The following is an 18,449-nucleotide window of genomic DNA, read 5'->3' as shown; positions in this document are numbered from 1 at the left end:
TGTGAAATTGTGAGGAACAGCAAAAACACATGAAGGACGAAACATATGAAGGACACAACACATCACAATATGCACAACTTTGTCATTTAAATACGTGTTTCATGTTGTGGGAGACATTCTATTTATCATCCTGCTAACAAATGCAGTTTAATTTATATTAGTTATAGTACATCAGTACAATCACTTTTGACAGGACTGTCATAGCGCACAATAATATCTGACGTGTTTCCTGGAAACTCACTAAAAATGTTGTGATGAGAAAGCTACACATTAAATGTTATTACCAGCTATGAGCTGCCTATGGGTTGTGTTTTAAAGGGATCCTCGCCGTTGCAGGCATTACCTCTTTGGGTGTGGACAATTTGTCCATAATATGTTAACAACAGTTTATCCCACAACGACTATGTGTATTCTTCCCTCAACCTTATTACAGGTTATTGGAAACACCCCGAACGGTAGAGCACCTTCCCTGTGTACTTGTGGACGTTACGTCAAATGTCCTGTGCTGACGCAGCGTCAGCTGTGTGTATGTGTGTGTGTTTATCTGGCTGGAGGCAGCAGGGAATAGGTGGGATAAAAACTGGGTGACAGGTTGTGACCCATCATGATTTGACCAGATTTCAGGTAAATTGCATTCCGTATCTAATAACGCCCACGTACGTTATTGAATTAGGTAGGAAGTATCGATGTTGGGCTTTTAATACTTCTTAACGAAGGTCGTCCTTGTTTGCCGTTTTAGCAAGTTCCTGAATGTTAGCCAGCGTAGCTAATGTTATGTTAGGAGTGGTTACGGACCCCTTTACGTTTTAGTCTTGGTCTTGTTTGAGTAAACCGTTTATTAGCATTTAATTAAGCCGCAATTATGTGTGTTAAACATAATTCTAATTGATATTTTGGGAAACGGTCGTGCGAGCGATACGAGCCAGCCTACTAGCCTTAGTTTCCTAGTGTGTTGCTGGCTAACGCTAGCCAAGCCATGCCTAAATAAGCTGTTAAGTAATCGCTGGCCAAGATGTTTTTTGTAGTGCCCAGAAAAAAAAGTCTGGCACTGCCATATTCTAAACGGAATCGCTATTCTAAACGTGTCAATTCTACGTATGAGTCCGCTAACGTTGATTACCAGTGTCAGTGAAACAACCTAGCTATGTAACTGCTGTTTAACAAACATAAACGAACACGTTTAGACAGTATTAGAATACGCAGTGTGCGTATCAGTTTTAAAATCACAAATGTAAATTCAGTGTAGGGAGCAGATGTTTAAAACGGCCACTCATCCGTTCCGTTCCGTTCCGTTATTTGTATCTTAAATAATTCTTAACGGTGTTCTCGCCTTTTCGCCTTTATCTCCCTCTCGCCCAGAAGGGTCAGCGAGGGTCAGGGATGGCAGTGTGTGCTCTGACTGTGTTGGATGGAGTGAGCGAGGAGGCCACAGCTTTGGGTGGAGCCCTCATTCTGGTCCTCGCTTTGGTTCTGGCCTGGCTCTCCACCCATGTAGCCGAGCGCGGAGACCACATTCTGGGAACCATCCTCACCGTGGGCGCCCATGCCTCTCTCATCGGGCTTGGGGCCCACGACAGCTACGTGGGACCTCCGTCTGGTTCCGACCCGATGGAGCAGCAGGGTGAGGCTCCTCCAGAGGAGGAGAAACCGGAAGAAGGGGAGCAGGGCTTAGAAGATGGGGGAGAAGAGGATGGAGGAGTAGGAGCAGAGCTGCTGGATATTCAGGGACTGAGGAAAAAAGTGCACAGGGTACGGTTTGAGGAGGAGGAGGAAGAGGAAGAGAAAGAGGACAGGTTGGAGGAAGAGGAGGACGAAGCGTCCTGTATCACGGTGCGACTCAAATTTCTCAACGACACCGAGGAGCTGGTTATACTGAGGCCATGTGACACAGTCGGGGTGCTGAAGAGGTTTGCAAACGCACACACACACACACACACAAACACCCATTGTCATCCCATACTGCAGCAACCCCAGCAACAGGCTTCACATATTCCTTTCTATGCCATATGCATTTTTACACTTAAAAATAGTCTCATGCCCATATGGTGTCATAGGAAATGACATTGCACCCAAAAAGTTGGTATTACAAGCTGGTGTCCCTGTGTTAGCAACAGCACAGTTGGGTGTCACTAAAGCCATGAAGGTCAGCCCAACGAGGCATGCAGATGATCAGAAAAACGGGGAACCCCCCCTCCCCCTCCCCCAAGTCTCAGAGCACCCATTCAGTTTTCAAAAACCACTGGGAATTGTCAGAAATGCTTTAAGAAACTCATACTGTCTCTCTCTCTCTCTGTCTCTCTCTCCAGTAAGTATTTCTCCGGCCGTGAGCGTCAGATTAAGCTCATTTACCAAGGCCAGCTTCTCCAGGACCCCCGTCGTACCCTCCTGTCCCTCAACATCACCCACAACAGCGTTCTCCACTGCCACGTCTCCCAGACCCAGCCCCAGCCCCAGGCCCAGCCCCAGGCGCCGGCCGAGAGCAACCCAGAGGAGGCCGCCCCTGCCGGGCCGCCCTCGGCCCTCGGCGGTGGTCTCCGTTCGGCCGGCCTGACTCTCAGCACGGGCAGCCTGGTGGTCCCCGTGTTCGTCGTCTTGCTGGCGGTGGTCTGGTATTTCCGGATCAATTACCGCCAGCTCTTCACTGCCCCCGCCACCGTATCATTGGTCGGCGTGACCGTCTTCTTCAGCTTCCTCATCTTCGGCATGCACACCCGGTGAGGCGGACGAAGAGACGAAAGGTTCGACAGACAGATGAACGAAAGCAACGGGGGCGGACAAAGAGTGTCTGAAGTGAGAGTGATAGAGTGAACCTTGAACGGTGGGGGTTTTTTTTACGCGGGCTTCCGTAAAGTTCCAACATTCGTAAGATGCCACGAAAGCTGAAATTAACAGCAGTTCCTGGAATGAACTAATATGTTAACTTTAGGGCTTTGCTAGAGAGTGCAGTCTAAAAGAGATAGAAAAAAAAAAAACAACAGATGAAGGAATGAGAAAGAAAGGCAGAAAATGGTCAGGCTTTGTGTTTTGAAATGCATTGAGGATGGAAAGGAGATTTTTTTTTTTTTTTGCATTTTTACAGAGGGGGAAAAAAACAAGTAGTTAAGGAGTTGTGCCTTTTAAAGCAGTGGATGTGTGACTGAGAAAGAAAAGAGAGAGAGAGAGACAAAGCAGTGTGAGTGTGCGTATGTACGTGAATAAAGTTCCGTTCAGCTGTAAATTTGCTTTTCAGAAGCTAAGTCAACAATCGTCCAGGCATTCGAAACGTACAGAAGACTTTCTGCATCACATTTAATGACATCTAAAGGCCCCTTTTCAACCTTGGTTCCCTTCATCTGTTGGGGTGGAAACCATTATTCGAATGGATATAGCTAAGTCCTCTTTTGCTCTGGTGGTCAGTTATAGTCCAGTTTGCCTCATTTGGTCTCGTCCAATCACAGAAGGGGACCTTATACACACTCTCATACGTTAGAGAAGGATAAGCAATCATATGTTTTGTAAACACGCACAAACAAAATGAATAGCAAACGACTGTTTTTGTTTTTGTTTATTTTATGTATGGACCATTTCACACAAGCACATTTGCAATATGTCCTTTCATTTCATTCGTTACTTGTTCCATTTGTTGGCTGACTTCCGTTAAGTTTTGTATTTATTTAGAGCTATTGTGTATTAACAAGGACACGGCTGCATGTTTTGTCACATTTCACCAATGGATTAGTTCCTAAACCTCTTTCTCTCTTCTGGAATAAATAATAATTAAAGAAACAAACAACCAAAAAAAAAACAAAACAAAAAAAACCCAATTCAGTAGTTACAATGAAGAACCGGCCAACGTCGTACTCTCTTTATGTTTTGTTCGACTAGGTTTTTATTCAAATGAATCTCACATCATGTAAGATAGGACGGTCAACAAGCCGTAGTGTCATTTTAAAGATGAAATTGATAAGAATGAAATGAAAAAATGTATGATTCTGTAAAGTCTGTGTAAATAAGTATGGCGTAATTCATGAATATTGTAATAAATAAGGTGATAGATGAACTTTGTCAAAACATGTGATTTACACTTTAGGGCTTAATGATTTCAGAAACATAATTATTGTCTGCATAGTGCACTTGCATCTCTAGTCTCTGAATGAGGCATTTTTAGAGTTGAAGATAAACGAACAAACAAGGAAAAAGCGGGGGGGGGGGGGGGGGGGGGGGGGGCGCTGTAAAACAGAGCAGGAATAACGTTTGTGATCCAACACGTTTTTATCACATTTTCGATGTGTCGGCGGCCCACAGAGAAATGTCAGTTTCAAAAAAGAAATGGTTTTTATTTTTCTCTTTCTTTGCTTCCGTGCAGCCACGCAGAATAAACATTGCTTGAGTTGTAAAATCGTTTGTGCTGCTTGCTCTTTTGTCCACGTCCCTTTTCTCAAACGCCCAAAACAGAGATCATTTAAAAAAAAAAAAAAAAAGAGTTTGGTTTGATCGTTTGTACCGCTGCTACCTCAGTGATGCAACTTGTGTAGTTTCACGAATTCAGCATGACGAGCAGAGACAATTCAGAACAAAGTCGATACCGACGGTAAAGATTTCTGAATCCAGAATGATAGAGATTTTTATTCAGAATACAAATGAAGGAAATACAGTACAATCTGACAAACCCAGAAAAAAATTGAAACATTTGGTGGTTTGCTGTATACAAAACATGTATTACGCGCAATCCACGCGTGCATACGTTACGCCTTTCGGCGTGACGGACTGAACCATTCTCCTTCTTTTAGTTTTTCATGCAAATGGAATGTCACTATGAAAGTCCAAATGTTCACCTTCTATCACTGCACGGACGCATGCCGACGGGCCTCTAAGCTTGAAGCCTCAACAAATTGCAAAAAGACAGTAACAATAAAAACTATTAATTCATTACAAAGTTCCATCCTCTGTCTGAGGGAAAGACGACAAAGGTTGATTCTGACTTTAAGTGCTTTTGTCATTCCAACGTTTACACAGTACAGTCTTTCTCAATAACAATAATAATATTATTAAAAAAAAGAAGTTTGGTTCTCAGTCCAGATAAAAATGAAAACAAATAAGTGCTTAGAGGGCCGACTGAGCTTAAAATTAAGCTTTACTCTTCACCACGGTCGTTAAGAAAACAAACAGAAAAACAAACAAACAAAAAAAAAAAACATGCATGCTGAATTCCTTAGTGGGCATCACAACAGATAGACCGACATGAGGTGGAACACAGGACAGAAGGATAAAAACTAAAGGAAAAGACGTCCTAAGACTCTCAAGGAAGAATCCACTACGTCGGAAGTCAAAGCTTCGATTGCATTCCATGAAACAGAACACCGTTTATACTTCAGTGACATCATTTCTAGACTTTTCTATTCCATTCCTGTCCTCCACTTCGAATTACCTTCCACACTTGGTCAAAGAAGACAAGCTGAAAACAATTACCCCAATACCGCCTGCTGGAGGAAGGAGAAGTTGGATAAAGGTTGTATTTTTCATAATATTAAGCTGTGGTAAAGTCTACAAGGAATTATCATTATATAGCTGATAGCATTTATAAATGGCCCATGTAAAATGGGATTGTTCTCATTTAGAAAGCAGAGAAGCTGAAGACACTGTAACATGATTAAGCGATGGTTAAAGAACAGGCATTTGACCTGTTGGGGGTGGGGGCGGGAGCAGTGTGAGTGTGTGTGTGTGTGTGTGTCTGTGTGTGTGTGGAGGGGTAGGGCTGTATTAACATTCACCTAACCTCCCGATCTTTTGACAGAAATTGTAATTCAAGGACAGTCATGCATTCAATTATAATCATAGTCAATCTGCCTCTCTCTCACGCACACGCACACAAGCACATTTGAACCTGGCACTCCATGGCACAATTACACAAAATATATTAATAAGACAATATTAATATTCAGATGCAGTACAGAGCACAAGCGTGCACAAGTCATTTCACTGCATAGGTATAAGCACTGAGTACGAATACACACACACACACTCACACGCATTCATATACATACAAACATATATACAATAACATGCCCCCCCCCCCCAAAAAACTTCCACATAAATACTCATTCACACTGTGCAACACAGCTCTCTTAGTCACTCTGAGAATACAACTACTGAAAACATCTTTAAAATAGTGCCAAACATTCACTTACTCCCTCTCTCTCAGACACAAACACACACACACACACACACACACACACATACACACACACACACAGAGAAAGCACTAAAGCAACACAGCTTGCTTAGCACTGTGTTGAGGTTTGGGAAAAATAATGAAAGCATTTGTCAGTGACCCTCTGATGTGTAATAAAATACACCAAACAAATACACTGAACAAGCCTCAAGATTCAATATATGTGTGTGTGTGTGTGTGTGTGGGGTAAACATCTCTCTCTCTCTCTCTGTTTCCGGCCATCACATCAGTTCAGGTCATCATAGATACTGGGGGCAGGCGGTGCTGGCAGCCTTGGTTTCTTCTTACGACTTGACAAGCCCAGTGAACCCTGGGAACTGCTACTGCTACCTCCTCCAACGACAACACCAACTCCACTACTACTCCCTCCTCCGCCTCCGCCCCCTCCTCCTCCTCCTCCACCTCGCTCTCTCTCCCGTTCCCCTACTCTTTCTCTCTCTCCTCCTCCTGAACTGTTCAGAGCCAGAGAGCTAAGTTTCTTCTTTTTCTTCGGTTTCTTAGAGTCTGAGTTATTGGTACCTGAGAGAGAAAGAGAAAGAGAGAGAGAGAGAGAGAGAGAGAGAGAGAGAGAGAAAGAGAGAATGAGCGACTTTATCGGATAAAAAGAAAATGACCTTGACCTAATAACCTTGAAAAATGAAGTAGAGTCTCTTTGGTGTTCACATCGTGTACGGTATATTGTACAGAAGGGCTAAACTCACTAGCTTTAGAGGAGGCGGAGTCTGAAGGGGATATATCTGATGAGCCTTCCCACTGGAGACGGCCCATAATGAGCTGTCCATCAGAGACATCGTATCCGTCACCTTCCAGCAGCGTGTCGGGATCGGGCAGCGTCGACCTGTCAATCACCAAGTTGCAGGCTAAGTACAGACCGACGGCTTTCAAAAGAACTGCTAATGCAGCGAGTCTACGGGACAATAAAAAAAAAAAAAAGTTTGATCTAGGCCTACGTGCCTCTGCCTTGTTCCTGTGCTCTGTATACGCGGCTAGTGTAGCTCAGACCAATAGTTAACAGTTTTGGCACTGCTGTTCCACGGCGTATGAGCAAAAAACATTGCAATTCTGCTGACTCGTCGTACAACTGATTCTATCAGTATCACACGGATTACAAAGAGGATAGATGAGTAAAAAAGTGGTGAAATCTGAGCTTGTGAAAGGCACTAGCATCTAGGTGCATTACATCACCGTAACAGTTTACACCCAGTTTACACGTAGAGTATTCTTTAAGTTCCCTTTTACACTAGAGCTTGACCTTCAGTAGAGTTATCAAGCAAGTAGAAACAAATGGGTAAGATGAGGGCTGAAAAGAAACAATCCATTCAGTTTCCGTAATGATATACAAGACCCCAGTGTATACTTCCTTTACAAAACAAATACACACAGCACAGGAAAACAAAAAAAAAAAGCCACGCGATCACATAGAGTCTTTGTAAACCGGGTTCAGTGCAGCAAGGGTCAATATATGGTCCTACACGTTTCCCAGATCTCTGTACACAAAAAGTATTTGGTGGTTTTCAAGAAGTCATAGGAGGATGAGTTGTGACAGAAATAAGGTCTGGGGTGAGAAAGGGGGAAATGGAGAAGGAGAGATAGGTAAAGACGGGGAGAGAGGGATATGGGGGGAGGGGGGGGTGAGACTCACGCGGACGGCCCCAGGAGGAAGCCCCTGACTGCCCTCCTCTGTTCGTCCGTGTGCTGGGGACACCGATGGGACCTGCCGGGACACAACGTGGCATTACGCACTGTACCAGAGACACTGATTGGTCAAGAGACTGGACGGACATCGGCAGTAGCCAATCAAATACAGAAGGGGTATAGGAACAAGAGGTTAGAAATTGGGGTGAGAGAGGGGAGGGGGTGAGGCTGCGATGTCCAAAAAGTCTCTAACCATTCAAGACAGATGTTGCCTTGTAACAGCCTCTGTTTGCCCAATTAGAGAAGAACAGATTAATGTTTCTGTCCAATCAGGATGAAGATCATTTAAATCCAGGGTAAAATGTATCAATCAAAAAAATTTTGAAAAAGGAAATGGTAGCCAATTAGAATCATGCCATTCTCCAGAGAAATCTTTGTTCGTGAAATTAAAAAAAAAAGGTGAAAAAAAGGTTTACCCAGTGATTTAAAGGAATGCAAGAGTGAAAGAAATTGATGTTTCATATAAAATTGCCACTTGTGTTCCCGTTCACAATTAGTCCCAACACAACATGATCGTTTCCATCAGGAACCAATGAAAATGATCATGCCATTCACCACACCTTCACACTGTCCACATACACACTCAACATGACAAATAATCAGACTCCATTAGCTCCTCTGCTTCAGCATTGTATCTGGATTGCACCTTAAAGTTATGACTGAAAATGAGACACAGTCACACACACTGACACACATTTTCTTGACCAAAAACACACTTTGGTAGAATCTGAACGTGTCTTGAAACTGACACAGAGTTTCTGCGAAGTCGCACAAACTATAACCTGTTTTGAAATTCAAAGATAGAATTTAAAGGAGGTAAAAAAAAAAAAAATTAATAACATTAATAATAACAGTCAGTGGAGGAACTTGACAATATGTAATACGGGTCGACATGCGGCAGAAGATGACTTCATTTAAGTCCATAACAACGTGCTAGCGTTACTGGAATGTCGAGCTACCCTACTATCATAGAATAGCATTGGAAGAGTTTTGTGTACGGGTGTTTGTGGATGTGTATGTGTGAGTGAACAGGGATATCTGTTGTAATATCCTCTATCTGCTGCAACATCTTTTACTCTGTGTTTGTACATGCGAGATGTTTTTGGGAGATGTTTTTAACCATGAGTCTTTTGTAGGATTCTCTTCTTTGGCTCTGTGTTGGTTTAAGGCTGAGGTGAATGCGTTTGCTTACCGTGTACACATCTTCTTTGTATGCTCAGACACAACTCCACATTGCTAATGAAAGAAAAGACAACAGGTCTAAATGACTCAAAATGTTTATGAATGACGTTATTACTCTGTTATAACTCAGAAGTAGAGTATGAAATGTGACAAGAAATGATTGATGGATGGAAGGAGAGAGAGAGAGAGAGAGAGAACTGGATGAGAAGGAGAGCGAAAGGCCATGAACAGAAGCATAGCATAATAACTTGAGAGCGGAATGAATAACTGGTTCATAGATGTGTATGCATATGCATGGATGAACGGAGTCTGAAAAAGATGAAAAATTAAAATAAACAAAAAAAATTACATTTAAAAAAAGCAGGACCTACCGTTGTCAACAAGGACCTAAGCTCATCTGGGCCAAGTGTTTCGTAGCTGATCCCAGAACTGTAGTTACTGTACTATAGAGCAGAGAGCAGAGTTTTGTGCTTAATTAAACTTAGCCTAGCTTCTTTGCTTCAAATGTGAGAGACTGACTTTCATAACCTATTTATGTTTCCACATGTCATAAGAGCTTGATTTTTTTTTTTTAAGAAAACATGCTATGTGTTATAATAAAGACATATACTCTATGTGTCATAGAGAACTGCATCTATGAGCAGTAAAGCAATATTAGCTTTGTATAAGCGGAGATTACTGAAGTGCATGTACTCACTGGCTCTTTCAGTAGAAGCTTTAAGAGAGGAATTCTACTGATCTGGTATAGTGATGTTTATTGACAAAAAGACACACTTTTTTTTCAGAAAGTACTGAACTGGAAAATGTACCTTGTAGAGATCAGGGTTCACACTATTACTGAGTTCTCCTGCAAACAGAGAAACAAGAGAACTTTAAGTTCTGACTTAAAAGTTGTCATTTGAAGGGACAGGCGAACAGTTAGCTGAAAATGCAAGCGCTTGGCTTTGACAGCTTTCTTGGAGCATACATAAAAAGCAGTTGACTTCAGTGTAAAGTTCTCAGGCAAGCAGCTGAATAGCCTGTTTGAGTTTCCTCGACCTGTGGGCAGAGAATGCTAAGTAAACCCAATGAGGTTTCGCAGTGGGTTGACATACGGTTCAAACTTGGTGTCACTTGTTCATGTGGTCATCATGTCCTTGCCACACTGAATAGCTAGTCAAATAATCCACCTATGTATGAAGTGTAAGAATTTAGTGAGATACGATGGACACAGTTATCTCTGTGTGTATTAAAAGCTAGTAGTAGCATCATTTTTCAGTAGGTTGTAAACCAGTGTGAATGGAATTCTTCCCGACACATGAAGCTACGTCTATTAGCTTTACAGAAGATTTCCAATTTTCCCTCTGTGCTAAAGCAAACAAAAAAAAGATGCTCCGTCTGCTATCTGAAACCAAATCCACTTTATACTTCTAGACAGAGCAGCTGCGGACCAACCGAACGATCCGGTCACGATGGGAATTGGTTGTTGTTATGTGGAGAAGGTTGGGAAGCTTGTATGAACAATCATTAACACACCTGCCACTTTCCCTGCTAACGATATGAATTTCTTTTGTTTGGGCCAAAAGACAGATCAGTCAGGCAGGTTTGGGGTTGTATTAAGGTCGTTTATTACAGAGGCTAGGAGAGAACTTGTCCCCGATGACGGACAGCAGCGTTTCCTCTATTTCTTATTTCTCAACTGTTTTTTTTCTCTCTCTCTCTTTTTCTTTGCACTATTAAATAAATCTGCACAGTCAGAAAACACAACAGACATAACCATTTGATATACACCAAAAACATGATACGAAAGTCACAGAAAAATTCAAATAATAATAATAAAGATATGTACAAAACAGGCAAGAAAAACACACACACACACACACACACACAAAAAAAATGATGCACAACTCACAAGAGCACAAGAGCAGACAGAGAAAGAGCTGAAACCAACAGACAGTGTAGCACACAGACATGTCTATTCACAACTCCGAAACCACAGGAGGGTTACTGGAGATTAGTCCTAAAAGTCAGATATACCGGAGAAAAACGTAACACTTTCTCTCTGAAGTGCTGAGTGGTTTTGTCTCTACGCTAGACAAACATTTCTTTTTTTTTTTTTCTTTTGGCAATGATTACCAAGGTGCAGTAAGAAAAAAGAAAACGACTAGATAGAAATATCATGCTAATACTATAGCACATGATTGATTTTTGTGAACATCTTAAGTTTCCTTTTTTTTTTTTCCCCAGCTCTTCTCTTTTCTTCGTTTTTCTTCATGATCTATTCAGCGGTCGCCTTTGTATGTGAACTGCAGGCGTGAAATACACCTAGATTAAGTCGTGGGGGCGGGGCGGGGCCGGGGGGGGTTGTGTCAGAGAAAGACAACGCGTTCTGAAATCGGCTGCTTCGGGCTTACTGGCCACTCCTTTCACCTTTTTCCATTCTCTCCTCCTCCTCCTCTTCCTCTTCCTCACAAAGTCATTTCTATTCCACGAGCAGTTTCCAACCGTGGACGCTTCCTGCAGGAAAAAAAAAAAAACCAAAAAACCTCTTCCCAATAAGGCTGCGCACCCTGCCTACAACTCCTCCGGTCCTGACCTTTGCCCTTTGACCCCCACACATTGGGGCGGGGTAGTCCTTGAGCAGTCTTTTCATTTCTCTCTCACTGAGGAAATTCCCCATCGCGCAACAGCATACAAGGGGCCTCCTGATCCGCGGCTTGCTGTCTGGGGCCAAGCAAAACTGAAAAGACCAGAGAGTCAAACATCTAACACACACACACACACACTATGAGCCTGTAACGATGTTGGGGGACCTTCTCTAAACTACGTCTATGTCTGTCTTTTTTTCGAGTAAACGGTTCCAACCGGAACCCGGATTTCTGACACGGGAAAGCACGAAGGACAGAGGCAGGCGAGGGGAAAAAAAAAACTCAGAAAGGAGAGAATAAGAATGGGTGTCACATATGAGAACAAACAGATTTGTCTACAAAGCAAAACTCACCGTTTTTGTGCTTTAAGGATTTGGACCTCCTGGGGGAGTTGGGATTCTGTAGGAACAAAACTGATAGTCAGTGTAGGGACTTATACAGGCTGGTTTGGTGGAGTCAGAGCAAATCAATACATCACTAGATACCCTTTCTGGAGCAGGGGTCACTAACCAAGGCCACGGGGAAAGGGCCGAGGGTTTATTAGACGAATTAGGAGGTGAAGAGCTCGGCTGCCATAAACGGGTGCTTCACCCGGCCAAAGTGAATAGCCCTGATCTAAAAACAAAGTAACCAGATTAAAATCCATGACTTACCTTGTCTGACTTTCTCTTCTTGGCTGTTGAAGTGATACAGAAATAAGAGACTGATTAGAGATGAAGCACCTCTCTTTAAAAATGAGGGGGCGAGACAGAGAGAGGGAGAGAGAGAGGGAGAGAGAGAGGGGGAAAGAGAGGGAGAGGGAGAGAGAGAGGGAGAGGGAGAGAGAGAGAGAGAGAAACAAGAGTAGGACGCCCCTCTAACCTTTCTTTTCTGAGCCGTAAGACCAGTCGTTGTCGTTAATGTCATCGTTGTCCTCCTGGTCGCTCTCAGATTTGCTCATGTTGTTACTGCTTGCTATTCTGCACAGAGCAAATGGCAGTGCTGTGAGTCACAAAAATAAAACAAAACACAAAAACACACAAAATCTCCCATATTTTCCCAATTTGGAACAGCCAATAAGCCACAGTCCTGAAAGTTCCCTTCCTCATACAACAGAGACCTTGGTTTAGAGGTCTTTTCAGCACACACTCACTACATTGGTTCCTCCATCACACAGATCTACCCAAAGAATACACCAGCCTGACTGTCAAATGGTCACTGATGAGCAGGAAGGGGAAAGAGATATTGGCCTAGTCGCCCAAGTTAAGACAAATTTAACACGCCGGGCCACAGTTTACGAGTGTGGCAGAGTTAGGATCCAAACCGCGAACCTCAGATCCAGGACACACCCGTGGTAACTGAGTTCAGGAACTCAAGGTTAAATATTTTTGTGTCACAAAAAGACAAAAGGATGATGTAGCTATGCTTAATTTTTTTTCTTTTTTTTAAAAGGCCTCCTCTGTCTGCCTTCAACATCTCAATTTCAGACAAGAATGGACGAAAGTTCATTCCATAACACAACGCTGTAAGGACAAAAACCACATCTACAAGGACGATGGCCTGAATGCAGGAGCTGCCCCCCTCCCAAAAAAAAAATGTCTTCAGCAACCCAAACAAATGGGCAGCTCTGGCCACTTTGGCGTGTCTGAGGGTAAAAAAAAAAAAAAGGAGAAAAAAAAAAAAAAGCTTTTCAGAGTGTGAAACTCGTTGCCTCACCAGACCACAAGAGCGTGATGAAAAAGCAGAGTAAACAAGATGAAGTTCCTCGACTGCGCGGGAGGAAGTCTCCAGCTCGACTCGTCTCGTGCTCCCTCGATGGCGGGACGAGTCGCTCCGTCTCCGTCCCATCTGCGGTCCCTAACCTTAACCTCCGGCCCCCCGGAATGAGCTCAGTTCCCTACCCTTCGACCCCTTACCTGTTGGTCTTATCGTTTAATATTGACACGCGCGCTGTTGTGATGACGTATATTACTTGGCGCTCTCGCGTGAGATGCTTTTCTTTCGAAAACCTTCGCTGCGCTTTTAATTACTTTGTGATTATTGTCTGTAGCGCTCCTGATTGTTAGTCCTGTTTTATTCCTCGCTTTGGCTGTAGACGCCTCTTTTGCTTCCTACAACTACCTCACGCTTGTATCTGGTCAGTTATTAGAAACTTAGCCTTGCAGCACATGAATCAAAAGTCGTCTCTTTTATCTGCTGTATGCTTGGATTGTATTCTACCTCACTCGTAAGCCGTTTTGGATAGAATCGTCTGCCTAAAATGAATTAATGCAAATGTAAACGTTTTTTCGCTATCATGTGAACACGAGTCAAGAAACTCAAACGTTTCTCGGTTTCAATCCGCATGCGAACTGCATTCACTCCACATCGCACCGTGCCCTTGCTGTCAATCAACGCGAGACAGAGGATTCGGTCGGGTCGGCGATGACCCGTGTCAGGCTCGAGCGAGAGTCACTGGGCTGACCGGCGGGTCCGGGTGAACTGACCTGCGGTTAGCGATGCGGCTGCTGTTTCTGCCCATTCCCAGACACTTCTCCAGGTGAGGGGCGAAGCGCGACGCGGCTATGCTCCGGCTACAGTTGGGACAAACGCACTCCTTGTTCTTCCACTGGTTATATACCTGTCCGAAGATATCCACTCCTGGTTGGTCCACAATTTCTAAGACAGTGAAGAGACAGAGACAGCATTACTGGACAATGCCGTATTTCAGAGAATAGCAGTCGATCATATTCAGCCATTCAAGAATACTTTATTATACATAAGGTTTACATATAAGGGGAACTTTATCTTTGGCACATTTTAAGAATAAATAGACAATTACAAAATACAGAGGACAGCAATTGCAACTGCACAACATACAAATACATATATAGACATCACACATTGTAGCTTAATAACTAGCTCAGTAAACTTATGGTGGAGGCGGTCTGTGCAGAGGGGGTGACGGATCCCTAACTGATCCCTTGTTATAGGCAAGCAGCATTTGTAGCGTTTTAATGTGTAGAAAGGAGGAGTGTAGTTGGGTATAGGAACAGGTCTGTAATAACACAGTGTGCTTTCTGTGTGATGATGGATGTAGGCCTATACTGTACACAGTTTTGTAGTTGTGGCTGTTTGTTACCTACTGTTTTTTTTTTTTTTAATAACTTTTTATATTTACATTTTTTTTTAGATCTCAACCAGTGCAAAGGATTTATGTGATAGAAGTGTATTTACACAGCCACTATGTTCAGGACAGTGTGACTTCATTGGTGGTTTACTGTACCATAATTAACATGTGCTGCAATGTTATATGTTTCACAGGAAGTTACAATATGCAACTGTGACTAGTTCACAAATACACAGGTATTAAGATCCAACAGTGGATAAAACAGAATTACCAAAATCTTTCATGCTCTCTTGGTCCGTATCATCAAGGAAGAAATAGCCTTGCTTTACCGCCCGGTGCACCTCAAAGCAAAGCCCCAAACAGGCATCTTCAACCAAGTCTGAGTAAATGTCATGAGCCAAGGCCTGCAGTCATAAAAAAACCCCACATTAAACATGAATTTTTTGGTGGCCTTCACTGTGCCGTCATCGAGGTCTATAATGATAAAAAAAAAATCCTTTGTGAAATTGTAAACTAATTTACGTTAGCATGAAGCATTTGAGTGTGTAACATGGAGGAGCCTAAGCATCCACACAGGTCGGTAAACTTACCTCTAGCTTGGTGTTGTCCAGGCCTGACAAAGACATATCCTCCATTTTCATTTGCAAAAACTAAAAGGGGGGGAAACTTCGCCACATCTACATAGTAACTGTTAGGGCTGGCGTGGGACCGCAAGAGACTGTCAACGACAGAAGACACACAGCGATATTATCGGTTATTCTCGAGAAAATGAACTTCCAGTAGGTGTTGTGTTGTTGAAATAATGCTCGATAAATTATTTGTAACTTACAATATTAATGTCAACAGGTCCCACCTTCCGCTGAGGTCGATCTTTGGGTCCCGTTTGAGTAACGTTCCTGAAACGACACAAACTGTTACTTAATGTCGTAGCCTTTCACGACCAAATCTTTTCCCTGACTTTTCGAAGACGTATGAGATGAACAAAATATTTTTTATGATGATAGTTGCTCAAATAAGGAAACAGAATATGTGAGAGTAATTTGGACTAGTCAATGTTAACAAAGACCAAAAACATTTTTGAGTTGAATTCTCTTTGACTAACGTTTCTTTTTGACTAATGTTTCGAATAAGGTAACACCCTTATTCACACATAGGGGAAGCAATAACGTTACCAGTGATCACTTCAGATGAATAACGAGTACAAATGCACGTGGCAGAATGACTGTTAATTTCTGTGACTTTTCCCAAAATCTTCTCGACGTTTGTTATTTTACAAATGTTTTGTCGACTTGAAAAACACTATTTTGGTAGACTAAGCCATTAGGCTACATGAATTTTGACCGTAGGAACCTTGAACCCTGTATAGCAAACCCTCGACTAACATTCTACAGAACCACTGCAGTAAAATGAATCAAAGAAACGGATGTCTATCGGAGATATAATTTTCATGTTAGCAGAATTTAAACGATAATATTTCAACAATGAATAACAGCTCTCATTTAGCCTAGCCATCCAGCTAGCTGGGTGAATAATTCTCGTTAGCAAACAAACACATTAGCCGAAAGCTAGAAAGCCGGCAAACGACACGTCTGTTCGAAGGCTGGAGTGGTAAAACAGTCAGATATTACACTTTCAGTGACTCATTCATATATTGAAGTTCATTCATACAGATAACTGGATATTACAAACACCGCGTTAAATGTTTGGCCTGCAATACAAGCTAATGTCAACAGATCTGATGCTAAGTGGTAAACATTGACACTGTCGGAGCTGTTGTAACCCATTAATGCTAGTCCTAGTCTTAGAATCACAGTTTAACGGATAGGGGAATTTATCGCCAAATATAGTTATATTACTGTTATGTATATTCACCTGACAAATACCAGTTAGTGATTGGAAGACTCACTACCATATACTCTTCACGCTATGTTGCCTAGAAACCAGGGCTAGTTACAATTAATCGTGCCGAAGTTATTTTGAGTCTAAGTGGCAACAGTGTATCTGGAATGACAGTTATGTAATTACATCACAAAATACAAAGCTGCAGTTGACTCAGACACATATGTTGCAAATGGCGATTTGTTTCTGGCTATGGTGAGTACTTACCTGACTGTGGGCCGGGAAAGGCTCTATGTATGGATGAGTAATAAGACCATTCTGCTCCGACTGGATCGATAAATTGATTTATTCCTCGGTATCAAAACTCGAATAAATTCGGATTAGCAGCCTGGAAATGATCCTTTGTTTATACAAACTAAGCTGATTTTTAGGTAGGAACGTAGGGGGGAAATAAAGAATACGGAGCCATATTTCACGAAGACATGAACAGTCACACACCGAGTGGGGAACATCGATTTGAAAGCTCTATGCTCACGTTCTACGTGCATGTGTTCTATGTTCAGTTTGAACCGGCGGACCTAGTTCGATGTGACAAGTTCACCTCAGATCTGGAGTTTGCTGAGAATCGTCTTTTTATCCACTTTTCTACCAATTTTTACTTACCTATCGAACATTAAACGAATATTATGAAAATTTATTATGTTGTTATTAGGTTATAAAGTTACAATGAGACTTTTGCCAGCAGCAATTTTAAACATCTTACAATGCAACATGCAATAAAAAATATTAAAAAGCAGACTTTTTTTGTTCATTTGTTAAAGACAAAGTTTATTTGTCCAAATGGTAAATTGCTGGGACATTATACCACATCTGGACATAGAAAACATTCAAATGTTTCAAAGATCAGCAGTACAAATCTGTAAAGCCTTAAATTTTTTTTTTTTGTTCTCTTTTTTTTTCCTTTAAAGTAATTTCTACAAATAAACATACACAGGGAGAGGGAGGGTATAAAAACTAAAACATACTAAATTAAAAACCATTCCACCCTCAGATCAAATCAGCAAACTTGACCCACAGCACTGGCCAATGCTAGAGCTCCTGTAGAGATGGCTTAGCCAAGTTGAGATACAAATTAAACTATATTCACTCAATACAAAAGAAGCAATATGTACAAATACCCCATAACAGCATGAAACCAAACCTCCATCCCCTCATCTTAAATTCTGTCATTAAACCCAACAGGGGGAGGAGAGGATCCCAACAGATCTCAGAACTATATCCTTCACCGACGGTCACAAGTTACCCTAGACATGCAGTACCAGCTCGGCCAAAACCGAAAAGTATTATTTTGCTGGTTAACCTGGCGTCCCATGTTGATTTTAAACTATATTTTCAGGGGGATTTTTTTATGGAGGCAAATTTATATCTGTGTATGTGACTGAGTTTGTATTAGGTCGAGAGGGAAAAAATATTGCCAGACAAAAACTGACTGAAAGCATCTGAATGTCTGGAGGGCCTCCAAAATTTTTAAATCTCTTTGTTGGTTATTTAAGAGTTTAAAGAGAGAAAATAAACAAAGTTACTCCCTACTACTCCCATAAACAACTAAGTTGTCCTTTTTTCAATTAGGAAAAAAAAAAAAAATAGCTACATTCCATTAGCTGGTGTTTGCAGGACCTCGACGTCATTGGTTGAAAAAAATGGGGCGGGGCTTAAAAGGAGGGTAGGTGTAGGTGGTAGTCTGGGATTCCATTCATAAGTGCACAGCATTTTAGGGGGGGGAAAAATAGTCATTATCTGATATTTA

General features: G+C 42.1%; 2 protein-coding genes across 4 annotated transcripts; one reads left to right on the top strand and one right to left on the bottom strand.

The window, feature by feature from the left end:
• The first annotated feature begins 539 nt into the window (after positions 1-539).
• On the top strand, positions 540-2,981 carry tmub2 (transmembrane and ubiquitin-like domain containing 2). Of its 2 annotated transcripts, none has more exons than XM_030793661.1 (3): positions 540-624; positions 1,363-1,907; positions 2,307-2,981. In XM_030793661.1, the coding sequence occupies exons 2-3, from the start codon at positions 1,381-1,383 to the stop codon at positions 2,716-2,718; spliced, it is 939 nt and encodes a 312-aa protein (XP_030649521.1). In that variant the 5' UTR covers positions 540-624; positions 1,363-1,380; the 3' UTR covers positions 2,719-2,981. The 2 variants fall into 2 exon arrangements, with proteins under 2 accessions (XP_030649521.1, XP_030649520.1); XM_030793660.1 differs by having other exon boundaries at positions 1,360-1,907.
• Positions 2,982-6,223: 3,242 nt separating this feature from the next.
• Positions 6,224-17,104, bottom strand: atxn7l3a (ataxin 7 like 3a). Of its 2 annotated transcripts, XM_030793570.1 has the most exons (14): positions 16,910-17,104; positions 15,633-15,699; positions 15,394-15,521; positions 15,075-15,207; positions 14,181-14,352; positions 12,577-12,674; positions 12,369-12,391; positions 12,069-12,114; positions 9,898-9,935; positions 9,460-9,531; positions 9,099-9,142; positions 7,854-7,925; positions 6,913-7,049; positions 6,224-6,730 (listed from the first exon to the last, which is right to left on the bottom strand). In XM_030793570.1, the coding sequence occupies exons 3-14, from the start codon at positions 15,442-15,444 to the stop codon at positions 6,438-6,440; spliced, it is 1,179 nt and encodes a 392-aa protein (XP_030649430.1). In that variant the 5' UTR covers positions 15,445-15,521; positions 15,633-15,699; positions 16,910-17,104; the 3' UTR covers positions 6,224-6,437. The 2 variants fall into 2 exon arrangements, with proteins under 2 accessions (XP_030649430.1, XP_030649431.1); XM_030793571.1 differs by lacking the exons at positions 6,224-6,730; positions 6,913-7,049; positions 7,854-7,925; ... (1 more) ...; positions 9,460-9,531; positions 9,898-9,935 and adding an exon at positions 11,633-11,807.
• Between the last annotated feature and the right edge of the window lie 1,345 nt (positions 17,105-18,449).

The sequence above is a fragment of the Chanos chanos genome, chromosome 16 (assembly GCF_902362185.1).
Source record: "Chanos chanos chromosome 16, fChaCha1.1, whole genome shotgun sequence".
Classification (NCBI taxonomy): domain Eukaryota; kingdom Metazoa; phylum Chordata; class Actinopteri; order Gonorynchiformes; family Chanidae; genus Chanos; species Chanos chanos.
The sequence above is the reverse complement of the archived record's forward strand: the minus strand, read 5'-3'. Positions and strand labels throughout refer to the sequence as shown.